Source organism: Phocoena sinus, chromosome 3 (assembly GCF_008692025.1).
Source record: "Phocoena sinus isolate mPhoSin1 chromosome 3, mPhoSin1.pri, whole genome shotgun sequence".
NCBI lineage: Eukaryota > Metazoa > Chordata > Mammalia > Artiodactyla > Phocoenidae > Phocoena > Phocoena sinus.
The window spans coordinates 24,192,097-24,207,341 of record NC_045765.1 but is presented as its reverse complement, the minus strand read 5'-3'; the positions used below and the strand labels follow the sequence as shown (position 1 = coordinate 24,207,341).

Genomic DNA, 15,245 nt, shown 5'->3' with positions numbered 1-15,245 from the left:
TGATCACATCACCTGTTCAGCCTGAACCAGGGGCCTCTGAGTCTGCCAGGCTGGGAGCTACTCTCTCTTGGGTGACTTGGGGTCCCTCTACTCTGCTCCACCTACACTGATGCTCTGGTGTATCTCTCCGAGGCAGAGGGGTGCTGTTTCTTGGAGGGCGTCTCACTGGAACCCTCAAGAGCTGACGGCATCTGACAAATGGGAGCAAGTGGAGGCAGTGTGAACAGAAAGAGTGTGGGCTGTGGAGCAAACTTCCGTTTCAAACCTGGCTCGGTCACTCACTAGCTCTGTCACCTGGGACAAGTCACATAACCGTTCTGTGCCTCAGTTTACTCATTTGTAAAACGGGGACGGTGCCCACCTCACAAGGTCGCTGTCAGATGAGGCAGTGTTTTTAAAACCACCGAACCCACAAAGAAGGCTTCGGCAAATGGTACCTACTGCCGCTGTTTTTTATTATTTTCCTCTGTCCCTCAGCTCTGGGCTGTGACCCAGACAGTCACCCTGCCCCATGAGCTCTCCCTGGGGAAAGCTGATCTTGTTTTGCCCAAGGCTCCTTCCCTTGAGGCTTTGGCAAAGGCCCAGCAGCCAGGACAGCTTGCTCAGCTCCCTCTGCGGCCTCAGCCCTGGCCCGCACTGTGAGCGCGTGAGGCTGCACCCATCGGCGCCAGTGGCAGTCCAGCAGAGGAGGCAAGTTTCAGGGTTGTCCTTAAAGAAGCTGCAGGGCTTGGGCCTTAGCATTTGGGGTTGGGGCTAAAGTCTGGTCTCCAGTTGCTGAGGACAAATGAGACTAACCGAGAGGTTTTCAGCGTCCTGAAGTGCGTGCACGGTTAATTCAGCCCCTTGGCATCCTTGGAGCCCCGGCCGATGCCTTCTGAGGAAGGCTTGTGGTGGGGCTGTGCCCTCTGACTTTCCAGTTCTGTGTGTTCCTTCTTTGAAGAAGCTTACTCCCCACATCTCACTCACACACACGCACACCCCCCTCAGGGTGTCATGAGGACTGTCCCCTCCTTGCCAAGCTGTCCGGACACCCCTGGGGAGATTGGGCCATTCGTTCATGGTGCTGCAGTATTGCACATGTTTTTACATGCCTCCTTCTCCAGACTGTGGGTCCCTCTGGGGATGGGGCAGAGCGTACTCCCCTCAGGGTCCCCAGCAACCAGCAAGGGGCCAGCACGCAGGAGAGGTGCTCAGTGAACTGTCACTGAATAAACAAATGGATTCTGCATAGCCCAGGAGTTGAAGGGAGAAATAGGCCTTTAGTCAAACTGAGCCCACTCACACTTGTCCTTTGACAGCTCTGCTCTCCTATTTTGATTCTGGTGCTGCTTCCAAGGTCATGTGGTCCATTTCCAAGCAGTCCAAAGGGTCCAAAATGCTTCCAGTGAATGGTGGCCATCCAGATGCTGATGGCAGAGCTACTGGGGGGAAGGGTGTGAGAGGAGGGGTCCATGGAGCCTGACTCTGCAGGGGGAGGGAGGGAGAAGAGCCCGTTCTTGTGGGTTTCTGGGGACCCTCTGCCACCCATCCCCCACGCGACAGGGTTTGAGCCTGAGTCTCACATCCCCAACCCCTGTCCGCTCTTCTTGCACCTCAGGAGTACGTCGCCTACAGCCACACTGGCCGCATCATCCCCGCCATCTGGTTCCGCTATGACCTAAGCCCCATCACGGTCAAGTACACGGAGAGACGGCAGCCTCTGTACAGGTTCATCACCACGGTGAGTGGGCGGGGTGCCTGCTGTGAGCACCCCAACCGGTCCTCCAAGAAGTGGGATGCAGCCCACAGGGCTAGGGGCTCAGCCTGTCCACACAAGGCTGGGACCTCTAGGATGTTTAGAAATGTCATCAGAAGCACATCAATATCGATGGCATTTCATCAAGAAACTCTTTTCCAGATGGGAATGCCACTCAATCACTTCGTTCCTTAAGCAATTCCATCTTTATATGGCTCAGTGAGATGTTCCTGATTTTCTCCAGTTTTTTATTTTTAAGGAAATTATTCTTAGCAGGGCGTATCCTTTTCTGTGTAAGTTTTACAGTGAAGATTTCACTCATTTTTTTCCATGTCTATTTTCTAACTCTACGGGCTGATATTATCAGGTTTTTTTCTTTCTTTCCTTCCTGCCTGTTCTCTTTTTTTCTTTTTTGCCATTGTCTCCCCCAAGTCCAATCTTCTGTGAGGCAGCTTCAAGCTGATGACAGTTTTCTTTGATGCTGACTATTTCTATCAAGTACTATCCTGGCTTCCCATTGAAAATGTCCTTGGGGTCAGAACAGCCAGGTCACAGTGCCCTGCTCCAACCAAGAGGCCTGGAGAAATTCGGTAAGCCAGAGTCAGTGAAGGTGGAGGAGATGAGGTGATTTTCCCTCCCTCTTAGATTTAGAAACTGCTTTTCTACCTCTTCATACTTTTAATAATGATTCAGAATTCGGTGTCCAGTCTTGGCTCTTGCATTTCCTACTCTGACTACGTCTGTATTAGGACTCTTGTTACAGAAGAGACAGGACCCCGCATCAAGCTGGCTTGAAGGATAAGTGGGCTTCAGGTATGGCTAGATCCAGGTACAAATATCTGGAATAGGTCTGTCTTCATCCTGCTCTCCTCTGTACTGGCTTCATTTTCACATAAAATTTACCAGTAGAAAGTACCTCTTTCTCAGTAATCCTACCCCAAGTTTTGGGTAGAATGGCACTGTCATTGGCCTGGCTCAGGTCCCATGCTATCCTTGTGGCCTGGAGAATGAATGGTGTGCTCCAGTTGGCCAGCCCCACCCAGACCGCAAGGACCAAGATTACGAGGGGGTGGGGTTCTGCAAAAGAAAAATCAGAGGCCAGTTACCAGAAGAGGAAAGACTGGATGCTAGGCGGCCAAAAGGCCAGATGTCCACTATAAGGTCTCCATCTTATAATTGATGAAATAGGAATAACAGTCCCTACTTTTCCTACCTCCCAGTGCCTTGTGGGACTCAAAGCAGATTACGAAAGGGAAGCTCTGAAATTATAGAAAACCATGTGGATACAAAGGGTGTCAAAATCTGGTGCTTATATGAGCCTCTAAACGGCCTTTTACTGTTCTCTGACTCCATAAAGATTTGAAACTTCTGATCTACCAAGGGCACCTAACATAAAGCTAAAACACCAGACACAGATTGGGAGAAGATATTTGCCACACATATAAGGAAGAAGTATGCTTCAGAATTTATACGTTTAAAAAAAAAATTTCTACAAATCAGTAAGAAAAAGTGACCAAAAAAAAAATAGGTAAGGACTTGACCATTGACAGAAGAGACCAAACTGGCAGTGGAAAGACGCCCAAGTTTACTAGAAATTGGAGGAATGAGATTCAAAACAACCCAATTCGATCCTATCAGATTGGCAGAAATTAAAGACCTGCCACTGTAAAGATTGGGAGGATGCAAAGCAAGGGGACCTGTGTATACTATCTGGTGTAAATAGGGTTAGCCACTTTGGAGGGATACATATCAACCCTTTGGCTCCAAATCAGGGAATCTGTGAGCAAGTGATTCTACCCAAGACCCCACAGGGTAGCACACTAAGTGGGTCTTGGTGCCGATTCTCAGCCAGTACTCTTACTGCATACCCAAAATTGGACAGAAGCGAAGACACAGGGAGGTACCTCTGTGTGGACGTGGTCTGCATCTCAGAGGCCCTGGGGTCTGCGGCCTTGATGGTGGCAGAGAAACCCCTGTGCCCACACCTCACTATAGGGTCGGGAAGGATCTTCATGGCCCCCTTCCTGTTTCCGCTGCATTCCAGACAGCTGAGGCTCTGAGTGTTGAGATCCCTTGGTAAGTGGCTGAGAAATGAAGCGACTTCATTTATTTGTTAAATGTTTGCTAAACTTTACCATGCGCCAGGCCCTGTGCTTTGCAGCAGGGATAACAAGTTAGATGCAATCCCTGCTCTTAAGCTGCTCCCCAGCTGGCGGGGGAGATGGGCGAGCACACAGAACTGCAGTCCCATCCAGCAGGGGCTCCGATGGAGCTGTGCACCAGGTACCCCAGTGGCAGACTCCCTTCTGTTTGGAAGGTTCAGAGAAGGAAACCCCAAGATGGGTCTTGAAGGGTGAGGAGACGTTTTTTAGACTGGTGAGTGAGGGAGAGAGGTTCTTAGCAAAGGGAATAGTACATGCCAGGGTGCCCAACATAGCGTGTCTTGTGAAGGCCATGTGGCTTCTTTCAATGGGGAAGGAATTCTGAGAGCTGGAGGTCCCAAAAACCCCAGGGGAGGAGCTCGTCCTGCATCACCCAGAGGCCTTCTCCTCCTCCTTTTGGCCACCAGCCCCTCCTGCACCCCAGCCCTGCCCGCCTCCACCTGAGTGGGGGCCGTGCTGCTGGGAACCTCCTGACATCATTAGCCTGGTGGTTTTTCTGAAGGCCCCATGCTGCCATTTTGGTTGCCACGACAACCATGGGGTCAGCCCAGAGTGAGCCAGCCGGCTGTCCCTGGCAGATGGCATCACTGTGGAGCTTCAGAGGCCTCTGTCACAGGGCGGCAGATGTGGGGATGACGCTTGCACACAGACACACAAGCACAAAGACCCCCGGGAGCCCTCGCCAGGCAGGGTGGAGGTGGGATGGAAGTGGAGGCACCTGCTGTGACTTCTCTTTCTCTTTATGAAATCAAACACGTGTGCATTGGGGGCCTCTGCAAATAGCTCCTCAGAGGGGCTGCTGAAGAGGGGGCTTAGGCCAGGATGTTGTCATGTGGCGGCTGCAGGGCTGCGGCGGCAGCTGTGGGTGGGCTGGAATGAGGGGTGGGTGCAGCCAGGGGCGGGGGAGCGGGTGTGGAGGGGAGAGGCATTCTAAGTAACAAGTACCTGGCTTAGTCGGGGTTGCCCCTTCCAGGCTCTTATGGTCTGGAAAGGACCTTTTTTTCATGCCCTGCCTGAACAGAGGGGACGCCCTCCTCCTGGAAGCCTCCAGCAGGCTGCCCGGGCTCCTCTCTGGACACCCAGGGCACCTTGCTCAGACCTCCACTTTGTGCTGTTCCAGAAAATTCCACCACTGAGAGAATAAAACAGATGGTGTTTAACAACATGAAAGGGATCCCTTTCAAAGTGCCCCCTCCCACACATGCACATTTGTCCCCTACCCCTGCCACTTGCTGAAGCCCCTTTTTGGAGATGGCCTTCAAGTGGGTGGTGGTGACAGATCGGGTGGCTCTGGAGGTGTCACATCACTTTCCTTGTGTGTGTTTTATTCTATTTGGGGGGAGCAACCAGAAGTCACCCAAGTACCAAATTGGGTCAGTATGGCCATGGCATTTTTTGTCCACGAAAAAGTAGCAGCTGGTGATGATGACATGCCCCCCCCCTTTGGATAACAGGGATAGCTGAGTTAAACATCATCCCTGCCCTCGAGGTGCTCCTTGCCAGTGAAATAATCCCCCAAAGTTTAGATTGCATTTCATAGTTGCCAGGCCTGATTATGATGAGCTCCAGGCCTGACTCACCTCTGTGTCCCTAGCATCCGGCACAGGACTTGGCCTGGATGTAGGTGCTTAGAAATATACAAGGGATAACTGCTCAAAGAAGTGATCATATAGCCGCACTTATTAAGCATCTACTAGGTGCCAGGTAATTTTACAGTCCTCTCCTTTAACCCTCCCAGGAACCCTCCAAGGTAGATGATATCATTCCTGTTTTAGATATGAATTAATGGAGGCCCAGAGAGGTAAAGAAACTCTTCCAAGATCTCACAGCCAAGAAAGTCAGGGCTGAGACTTGAGCCCCAGACTTGCCTCTGCCACATCCTCCCATCACCAGCTTGGGAGGCTTCATTTTCCAAAACAAAGGCTCTCAAGGATGTTCCAACAACAGAGCCCCCAGAAGCCATGGAGCCCTTGATAGATACACCAGGATCATTTGATACAGTGACTTCTGTCCTGGGAATCAAGAAGAAATATTATAGCAGGAAACAAGGCAATATTATGAGCATGTGTGATAAAATCACAGTCACACCCATGCAAACCATAAAAAAAGCAGACTGTCCATCTAAGACTGGTTGGTGGTGCACAGGTTTTCCTGCCCTTATCTGGTTACCTTTCACTCATCTGTTGGGGCACCTGCAAAGATTTTCCATTGACAAAAGGCAGCAGGTGTGTGGAGTGGGGGGCACATAGGATGGTTAAAAACAAAAACAAAAAAACTGAAAGAAGACAGACTTAAAACTGAGAAGGTTTTACGTCTGAGGCTGTGTGAGTTGGGAAAAGACCGTCTTGGTAGCTGGACTGATACAACAGCCGCTTAAGACCCTCCATTCTCTCCTACTTGGGCTTTCCTCGGCGTGTCTCTCTTCCCAGGACTGTGAGCTCCAGGAAGGAGGGCTGGCTCTCAGTCACCTCTGTTCCCCAGACCTGGCATAGCCCGGGCAGGTGATAAGTGGGTGTGAAACAGTGAGTAGACACATGGAGGGTGTACACCTTGGTCCACTCTCCACAAGACAGTTTCTATTATCTGAGGAGCAGAACAGAACCCAAATTAGCTGCCCTGTTACTCAGGCCTAGAAATGTGTATGTAAAAAAAACACTTCCATTCTTGTCCTTCCGGACGTTTGAGCAAAGCTAGTTCTTCCAGAAGGTTGTGTACCAGGGGCTGATTGCTCCAACTGAGTCTGAACACCGATATCACAGTTGGAACAGGAACTGCTGGTACTTTTTTCTAGGGCAGGTTCTGAGACGAATAAGGAACATTAGAAAGGCATGGGCTCCATTTTATAAACTACACTTATTTTTACAGCCACACAGCGTCTTACTTCATAAACGTCCCTGACGGAGACCCCTTACCTTTAGGACATCTGATACGTAAGACTTAAGAGAGCCGAGAAAACAAAATATAAAGAAGCCATCCAGGCATGCAGATGGGAACTGAGGGGAGCCTTCAGGTGGGAGAGAAGCAGGGTGGAGGAACAGGAAAAAGCAGGCCCTTTGCAGCCTCCCAGACCTGGATGCTCGTCACCCTTGCCTACTTGGTAGCTGTGTGACCTTTGACGAGTGGGTCCCTCTCTGAGCCTGTTTCCTCACCTGTGAAATGGAGCGCACCCCATTTGCCCTACTACTCGCAAAGAATGAATGAGGAGGCAGAAGGAAGTGCCATCTCAGGCCTGGCACATAGTAGGTGCTGCACCGAGGTGGTTTTTTCCGAGGGGGCGGTGGGTATTTTGCGGCTGCAGCCACTGTAAAAATGGCAGGGAAGGGCCTCCACTCTCCCCCGCCCCCGCCCCCAGGCTCCTGGACTAAAGGGTGCAAGTGGGCAGTCTGGCAGGCGTGACACCACTGCCTGGAGACCCCCACACCCTCTCCTCCCCACCTCTCCCAGGCCCAGTCATCAGCTTCCCTTCCACGACAGCCTCCACCTCTGCCCAGCCGCAGCCCTGGTGTTCTCATCCGAGGCTCCAGCCTGTCTGCCGCCACTGGCATCTGATGGGACTCCGATTCATTATTTATTTCCTCACGCTGTGCCTTTTGCGCAGGCTTTTCAAGCAAGGCGGACTGGACGAGTAGAGTGAGCGAGCAGTGCCCGGGCACTTAACGGTGGTACATCAGGCAGCTAGACAGGGCCTCATAGTGGACCCCATTTCACAGATGAGAGAAACTGAGGCTCTGAGAGGTCAACTGGTTTTCCCGGCCAGGGTCGCAGAGCTGGTATCCGCCCCCAGGAATGTTTACTCCAGAGCCTGGTGGAACACAGAGGGATTCAGTCCTCCAGCTGGTGTGGTGGGAACTTGTCCTCTCCATATTATAAGGAATCAAGAGCCGTGATTAAAATGTCAGGGGAGCACACACACACCTTCCTTTCAAGGTAGACGAGCTGACTTCATTCTCCCCACAGTGGAAGGTCGGGAAGCTGGGGGAGCCGCAGGGAGGAAGCCTCGCCGTAAGAACAGAGGGGCGTTATTGATGACTTCTGATGAGAGCAAAGGAATGTGCTTCGCCCCGACGCACTGGGGCCCGCATAGCAAATGGTCCTTGTCTTCATTACTGGAGCTGGGGCTGCTGACCAGAGTAGGGTTGCAGGTCCCGGCTGTGATGGCCCCTCCTGGCTCAGCGGCCCCGCTCTCCCGTCCTCCACCCTCTCCCCCCGGAAGTTGTCCCCCTGCCTCAAAGCTGGGAGATGCAAGAGCGTGGCAGCAGCAAGGGACCAAGGGAACAGGCATTTAAGGGTGGACGTGTAACACGGGCAATCCCAGGGAAGTCCTGAGGGGTGAGGATTAGCCTTCCCGTTGGTAAAAGTTAGGAAACAGAGGCTCAGGGAGCCATGGAAGTGGGCCCAGCATCCTGAATCACCTCCACACCCCCAGCTCCTGGGCTGACACCCCTTGTGTGAGTCACCTTTGCCCCTTGCCCGGGGCGTGGAATTCTTCTACTTTTCTAGGACGTTCGTTCGTTCACTCCCTCACTGCCTCACCGACTCTTTTATCGGTTCTCACTCATGCACACACACACTCCTTTACTCAGTGAACATGTCCTGAGCCTGCTGTGTGTGGGTCGGTCTCTTCTGCTTTCTTCTCTCTCCCTGGGGCAGTCAGGAAAACGAGCTTTAAGCAGTAGGGTTGGGGTAGGGGACTGGGGGTGAGGGGTCGCTCCCTGCCTGGCCGAAGACTGGAAACAACCTCTGGCCTGAGGTGCTTTGCCCCCAGGGATGTTCTTATGACAAACCCACGTGTCTGGGCCTCAGCTACTCCCTCTGTAGAATGGGCCCTCGGAGGGCTTGGGGCCTGAGCAGCTGAAAAGAATCTGCCTGGGACACCCTTGCCATCCTGTCCTTCCATGAATGGCTTGTCCTCTGCTTAAGGAGCCAGGTAGAGAATGGAAATTGAGACCCAAAGTCCTGCTCTGAGGAATAAGTGATATTTTTACCCATTGTTCTTCTTAGGGTGGGTCTCGGAGAGGTTTAGAAAATCTCGGGTCTTAGCAAGAAGGTTGGAGCCTTCCAGTCACCTGGAAGATGAGATTAGGTACCGTTTACTAAACACGTACTAAGTGCTAGGCACTCCAGAGGCATTGCCTGCAGTATGACAGTTGGCAAAGTAGGGACAGTTTTCCCATTTTGCAGATCAAATAACTGAGGCCCGGGAAGGCTCTCCCAAGTCCAGAGTTAGAAAGCGACAGCCACGACTCGGCTTCTGAATTCCAAGCTCTTTCTGCCGCCACAGCCCGGAAGGCCACTGCGGGCTCCCCAGTCTTCACACCCCACCCACCTTGGCCGTGCACCCTGAGGAGGTTCACGCCTCCTGGCCTCTGCACACCATGGAGGCCCGGTTCTCCTAGCTCTTCTGCGTGCACAGCAACATGCAAGGGAACTGAGTGTCATGGGCATGATTTGCTTCGTTTTCCTTTTTATTCATTTCTATTCATCTTGGGCCCTATCCTCCCAGGCCAGGGAGATGCCAAGTCACCATCCTCCCTTCCACCAGGCCTTTCTTTATCTCTTCTCAAGATCCCTGTCAGCCTCCTAACATCTGTGGTTGGTCATCCCCCCCCCACCCCCGCCCCAACCATCAGCCAAATGTGGTGAAGCCTGTGATCTTGCCACCACCAAGGTAGAGCCTGAGTCCAAAGACAGACATACCCTCTGGTGCAACCTTGTGGCTACATTTATTTCCTTGCGTTTCAGAACGTAGAAACCGTGATCTTCTCGGGATAAGGGATGGCCACAACTCACCACCTTCTGGGATCAGTCCAGATGTGGCAGCCTCCTGGTGCTGGGGGTTTCTGTGGCTACCATCTGTCAAAATCCAGAGCACGCCACAGCCTGGGAGCACCCCAGGACCCTCTCCTCACGACTCCTGCTTCACCTCACACCAGTCACCACCTGCAGATGTGAGCAGGTCAGGCAGGCCAAAGGCAAAATAATGAAAATGGGGCCATGGCAGCATCAGGCGGGCGGCTAGATTTCTCTCAGCTTTTGAGGAGTCCTCCACTGCCCCACTGAATACGCCAGAATTCCCCCTCCTCCACTGACCGGTGACCAGCACCTTGAATAGACGTAGAATAATGGGGGACATACAGCTGCATTGGGTGATGTCAGTAGACACACACAGTAGCTTCCTGAAGAGCCCCTTAGCCTTAGGCACCCTGTAAGTAACTCAGACAGGGTCGGCTGCCTGGCGGCCTGAATGCTCCCAGGGCCTCAGTTTCCCCACAGCTCTGTGTTTTCTCATGTACCTCAATGAGTGTGTTGTGTCTCCTTCTGTTCCAGGCCTGCCCGGTGAACGGAGGCTTCAGTTTGGGTGCCAGGTGTATGTGAATCGTAGGCACAGGCAGGTTCCAAAGCGTGTAGATGAATATGGATATGTGTGTGTGGTTATTTTTTATTTTTTTATTATTTGCTCCATTGCACTTAAGTCACATTTTCCTATCCTCTGATCCAGGCTCTAAAAGCGTTTTGCGGTATAAAATCGCCCATCATCTGATCCACTCTACCAAAATAACCCGGCTCCCCTGCCGTCATTCTCCTTGAAAAGTAGCCCTGCGTCATGCTCTGAGGCCGGCGGGGAGAGGCCTTGCCCACTGAAAACACTTCATCATAATCCCCCCAGCGCCCCCCATCCTCCTCTCTCCCTGGGGGGTTGCTCTGGTTTCTTGGGCTGTTATTACTGGAATGCCAGCTGCTCTACTTACAGCCTATCCGTACAGACCTGCTCTGTCTGTCTGGGGCCTCACAGGCCTCCGCTTAGCTCATCTCTTGGAAATATAATTTTAAAAATAAATGCCGGTTCGATTCACACTTCCCTCTTGCCTCTGCTGTGTCTCCTGGCCTGTTCGCTTGGCACCAGAGGACCCAGTATGGCACTGCTGTCTCCCAGAGTCCTCCCATGGGACCTCCAGGGCGGCCTCAGGGGCCCTCCAGGGCTGCCCAGATTGGCTTCTTCTGAGACCTGTGGTCATCTAAGTGCCCCTTAAATGTGGCAAGGGAGAAAGAGTGAGAGCTCTGGGGGCAGACAGACTTGGCTCTGCCCCACACTTGCTGTGTGACCTTGGACAGACTGCTTCCCTCTCTGGGCCCATGGGTACGTGAGAGAAGAGGTGCCTTCCTCTGGTGGGTGGTATTGGTTTTTATAAAAGACATAAAGTGTGTCTTTAGGGGAAAAGTACATTTAAAGTTTCCTTGCAAACCTTTTATGCACTTTGGTTCTTTGATGTTGCCAGAAAGCAACTCATAGGTAGGCCAGAAAATTTTGAGGAAAACATAGCGTTATGTTGACACATCACAAGTGGAGTCCTGACAACTTCAAAGCAAAGTGAATAATTCGTTAGGTAGGCTGTTTCATGCCTGGGAAGCAGCAAAGGGCCCTGTTGAGAGTTTTGAACTCCAATTCAGCCACTAATTACCATGGCGTTGGACGAGTGACTGAGTGTCCCTGTGCCTCAGTTTCCCTGGCTGTAATATAGTTATAAGAATAGTACCTCCCTCCTAGGGTTGGCCTGGGGATTCGGTGAGGTGAGAGGCGTGAGCATTTCGAAGCGTGCCTGGCACAGAAAGGTGCTGTGTAAGTGCTGTCTCTTTTGTTGTAGTTCTTATATTATTATGTGGCAGGAAGTGAGGAAGTACTGGCATACAGGTGACATTCACGACCATCCCCGTACCACAGCAGTTCTTAATCGGGCAGTTTTGACCTCCAGGGGACATCTGACAATGTTTGGAGACAATGTGTCATTTCAGTCGTCACAGCAGGGAAGAGAAGGTAGTACTGGCGTCTCATGGGTGGAGGCCCAGGATGCCGCTCACCGTTCTTCAGAGTACAGGACAGTTCCGACAACAGAGAATTATCTGGTCCCCAAAGTAAATAGTGCCGTAAGAAACTGTGCCCCGCTACAAGATTTCTGGTAGCAACATAGGCCCCTCTCTCCTCTGTAGCACTTGCCTTTGTTGTAATTTTGCATTTATCGGTAAGATTGATTACTACCCGTCCCACTGATACAGTACAAGCTTCTGAGGGTGAGAGGAGATTTGTTTCTCAGTCCAGCCCATCCAGGCCAGCGCTGCCTATTCAGCCCACCCCAGATGTTACTCAGTCACTGGCAGCACTGGTCCTGGACCTGTCAGACCCAGGTTCAAGTCCCAGTTTTGCCACTTCTTGGCTGTATGACCTTGGGCCAGTGGCACTGCCTTTCTAAACTTCCGTTCCTTCATCTGCAAATGGGATTGTAAATATCTGATAAATTTAGAGTAGAAGTTAAGACCACAGGCTCCAGAATCAAAGACATGCCCAAGTTCAAGTCACAGTTCTGCTACTTGTTATGTGAACGTAGTTACCTGTTTAAGCCTCAGTTTCCTCACCTCTGAAATGGGTCTAATAATCCCCCTCCTTTCAGAAGGTTAATATGGGAACGAAAGGAGCTGATAATGGTTACTTTTATTATTATTTCATTCATCATCCAACAAGTGGAGTTTTTGAGCCCAGAGTATGTTCCAGCCCCTGTTGGTTACCACGTGGTGGGCCTAATGGGGCAGAGCGTCTGCACTTGCTGAGCTCATCATCTCGTGGTTTGGGAGGGGTCTGGCCTGGTGGTCCCTCCAGTGCTGACCTCTGACCTCCCCTCACCCCTTTCAGATCTGTGCCATCATCGGCGGGACCTTCACTGTTGCCGGCATTCTGGACTCGTGTATCTTCACAGCCTCGGAGGCCTGGAAGAAGATCCAGCTGGGCAAGATGCATTGACGACCCGCCTGGCCCGATGGCCGAGGACCCAAGGAGACCGCCAGCCCTGTCTCCAGCGCCCCGTCTCCTCCTGCCCTCTATCTGGCCCAGGATCTGTCTGCGTCCCAAAGTGGGGGTGAGGTGAGGGAGGGGGTGGCTCACGGGTTCGCAGCTACCTCTTTTCCCCATGTTTAACTGTAGATGAATTACACTGCCTGAAGTCTGGGTGCCCCTTTCTTTCTCTGAGGAGCCCCAACACCAGAGTCAGGCAGGGAAGGTTCGGGAATGCTGGAGACCACTCCTGGGAAAACTGCAGTCCTTTCCCTGTTGGGCGAGCAGCTCAGAATCTATGTTGACCAGCTCTCAGCCAGGCTTTGACAATCTCCCCACTGTTTGGTCCCACTAATCACTTGGTTTCTCCCCTGGGCAGCCAACCTGCAGACCTGGGCTCTGGGCTTTGGACCAGGCTGCCCAAAGGTACCTCCCACCTGGTGCCTTCAACAAAGAATGGTACTTCCCAGGCAAGCCCCTGATACGTGGCCCTGTAGATGGAGCCCTTGCTTCTGCTCCATCCCTTCCCGCCCGACCTAGAGCCCAGGCCTCAAGGCCCTCACCCCCACCCCTTTCTTTTCTTCCCCAGAAGCAGATGCCCAGTTGTTGGGCAGCAGCTGTGTAGACTCAAGTCTGCCCACTGGTCCCTGGGTGCCTGGCGAGTTCCCCTTCCTCTCTCTCTTCATCTTGTTCCTCTGAACCCCCTGCCAATGTGCCTCAGCCCCCGTGCTGTGTGGCCACAGCATGGCTTGGTGGAGGGGCTGGCTGTGACTGGGAAGTCATCCTTGGAGAGCCAGACATGGTTTGTGCACTTATGTCCAGATGGGAAGCATCCTTTTCCGCGACCCTAAGATAATCACGTCTCAGCCTCTCCCAGGCGGCTTGCCGTTGGTCCCAAGGCCTTAGGTGGGGGAAGCAAAGCAGACCAGCCCTTCTCCCTTCTTAGCATGTCCACCCTCGGGGCTCTCAAGGCTGTATAGCTCTTGGACCTCTCTGCAGCCCAGATGTGGCCCACTTGCCCCACCAAGCTCCCCACTGGCTGGCCACACACTAACTCAGTCCTGGTTCCTGGGGCAGCTCCACTGTTTCCTCACTTGCTCTTGGGCGGGTCCCTACCCTACTGCTCCCCCGCTATCCTTCCCCTTTAGTCCTGAAAGGGAGAGGCAATGGTCCAGGCATGAATTACACCCAGGGAATTTTAGGTATGCCCCCCACTTCCCAGGGAGAGAGTCGTCCACCTGTTTTCCATTTATATCAAGATTGTTTGCATACTTTTGTAATTAAGGGGCATGTAATTAAGGGGAGTGGAAGGCGTTTTTAAATTATCTCTGGATGGTTCAAGTCTCTGCCGTTTGTAATTTTTGACTCTAGATTCCAATTAGAAAAGCTTCCCCTTTTGCATATGAGTTGATGAATGTGAGTGTAAACTGCATTTGGGTATTTCTGGTATCTGTGGCCACTCAGATGGATTTTTTTTTTTTTTTTTTTTTTTTTGCATTCTCTTCCCCAGTTACAGAAAGGAGGCCCTTGGGTGTGTGAATACGTGTGGCTGTAGAGGGTGGGCGGGGCAGGGTGGGGAAATGGCATGCAAGTGAATTGAAATCCCATGTTTATGCGTTTTAAAAAAAAAAACAACTCTTGAGGACATAGGGGATGTCAGTTTCCTATGGAAGAGACACCTCTGACCCATTATTCTTATAAACAAAATCTCAAGGGAAAAAAATGTTAGTTCTTTCTCCACTCATTGGGTTCAAATAGATTAAAAGGCTGATTTTCAGAAATATTGCTGTGTGTTGCTTTTGACTTGATTGTGGCTGGGTAGCCCAGAGGCTGGGATCACAGTCAGAACATTCTAGAGGAGAATTTCATTCTAGAGGAGAGAAACTGGGAAATGTGGAGAAGATCTGTTAGCATGATCAGAAAGTCAGGACCCCTTGGATTCAGTCCTTCCTTTATTGAATCCCTACAGAATGTCCCCTGATCTGCTACTTGCTTTTTTCTTTTTAATTTATTTTATTGAAGTATAGTTGATTTACAACCTTGTGTTAACTTGATCTGCTCGCTTTCCAGTTGTGTAGCCTCAGGCCAGGTCCTTAACCTCATGGTGCTGTTGCAGAAATTAAATCTATAATGGGTGCAAATAAGTTATACTGGATCAGAACAAGCTCGTGTATGCAGGAAAGTGGTACATAGTAAATTTTCAAAAATGGTAGTTGTTCCGTATAGGTTTTCCCAAATAGAATAAGGGAGATCCACCATCAGCTGTGAGAAAGGGACTTCCATGGACATTTGCCCAGTCCTTCAAGGCCTTCACTGGAACACCACAGACGTGGATAATAAACACGTCAGAGATGAATGTGAGAGCGAACCAGTCTGCGAGAAACTCTTCACTGACCCTCCCCATTCTCTCTTTAACGTTCTGTGCGATACTTGAATTACTGTGACACTCAAAGCTAGTGATGGAGAGCATATGCCCACCGGTAGTCAAAGAGTCTAGTAAAACTAAGTTGAATACTTTGGAGAGACC

At 51.5% G+C, this 15,245-nt stretch overlaps 1 protein-coding gene across 3 annotated transcripts in view; it reads left to right on the top strand.

Moving 5' to 3' along the window:
* Positions 1-14,501, top strand: part of ERGIC1 (endoplasmic reticulum-golgi intermediate compartment 1) — a 107,009-nt gene extending 92,508 nt beyond the window's left edge. Inside the window, exons 9-10 of one of the 3 annotated variants that reach the window (XM_032625184.1) lie at positions 1,598-1,720; positions 12,581-14,501. In XM_032625184.1, the coding sequence (XP_032481075.1) occupies positions 1,598-1,720; positions 12,581-12,688 (231 nt within the window). In that variant the 3' untranslated portion in view covers positions 12,689-14,501. The other 2 variants (XM_032625185.1, XM_032625186.1) reach the window with 2 other exon arrangements.
* The last annotated feature ends 744 nt before the right edge of the window (positions 14,502-15,245 follow it).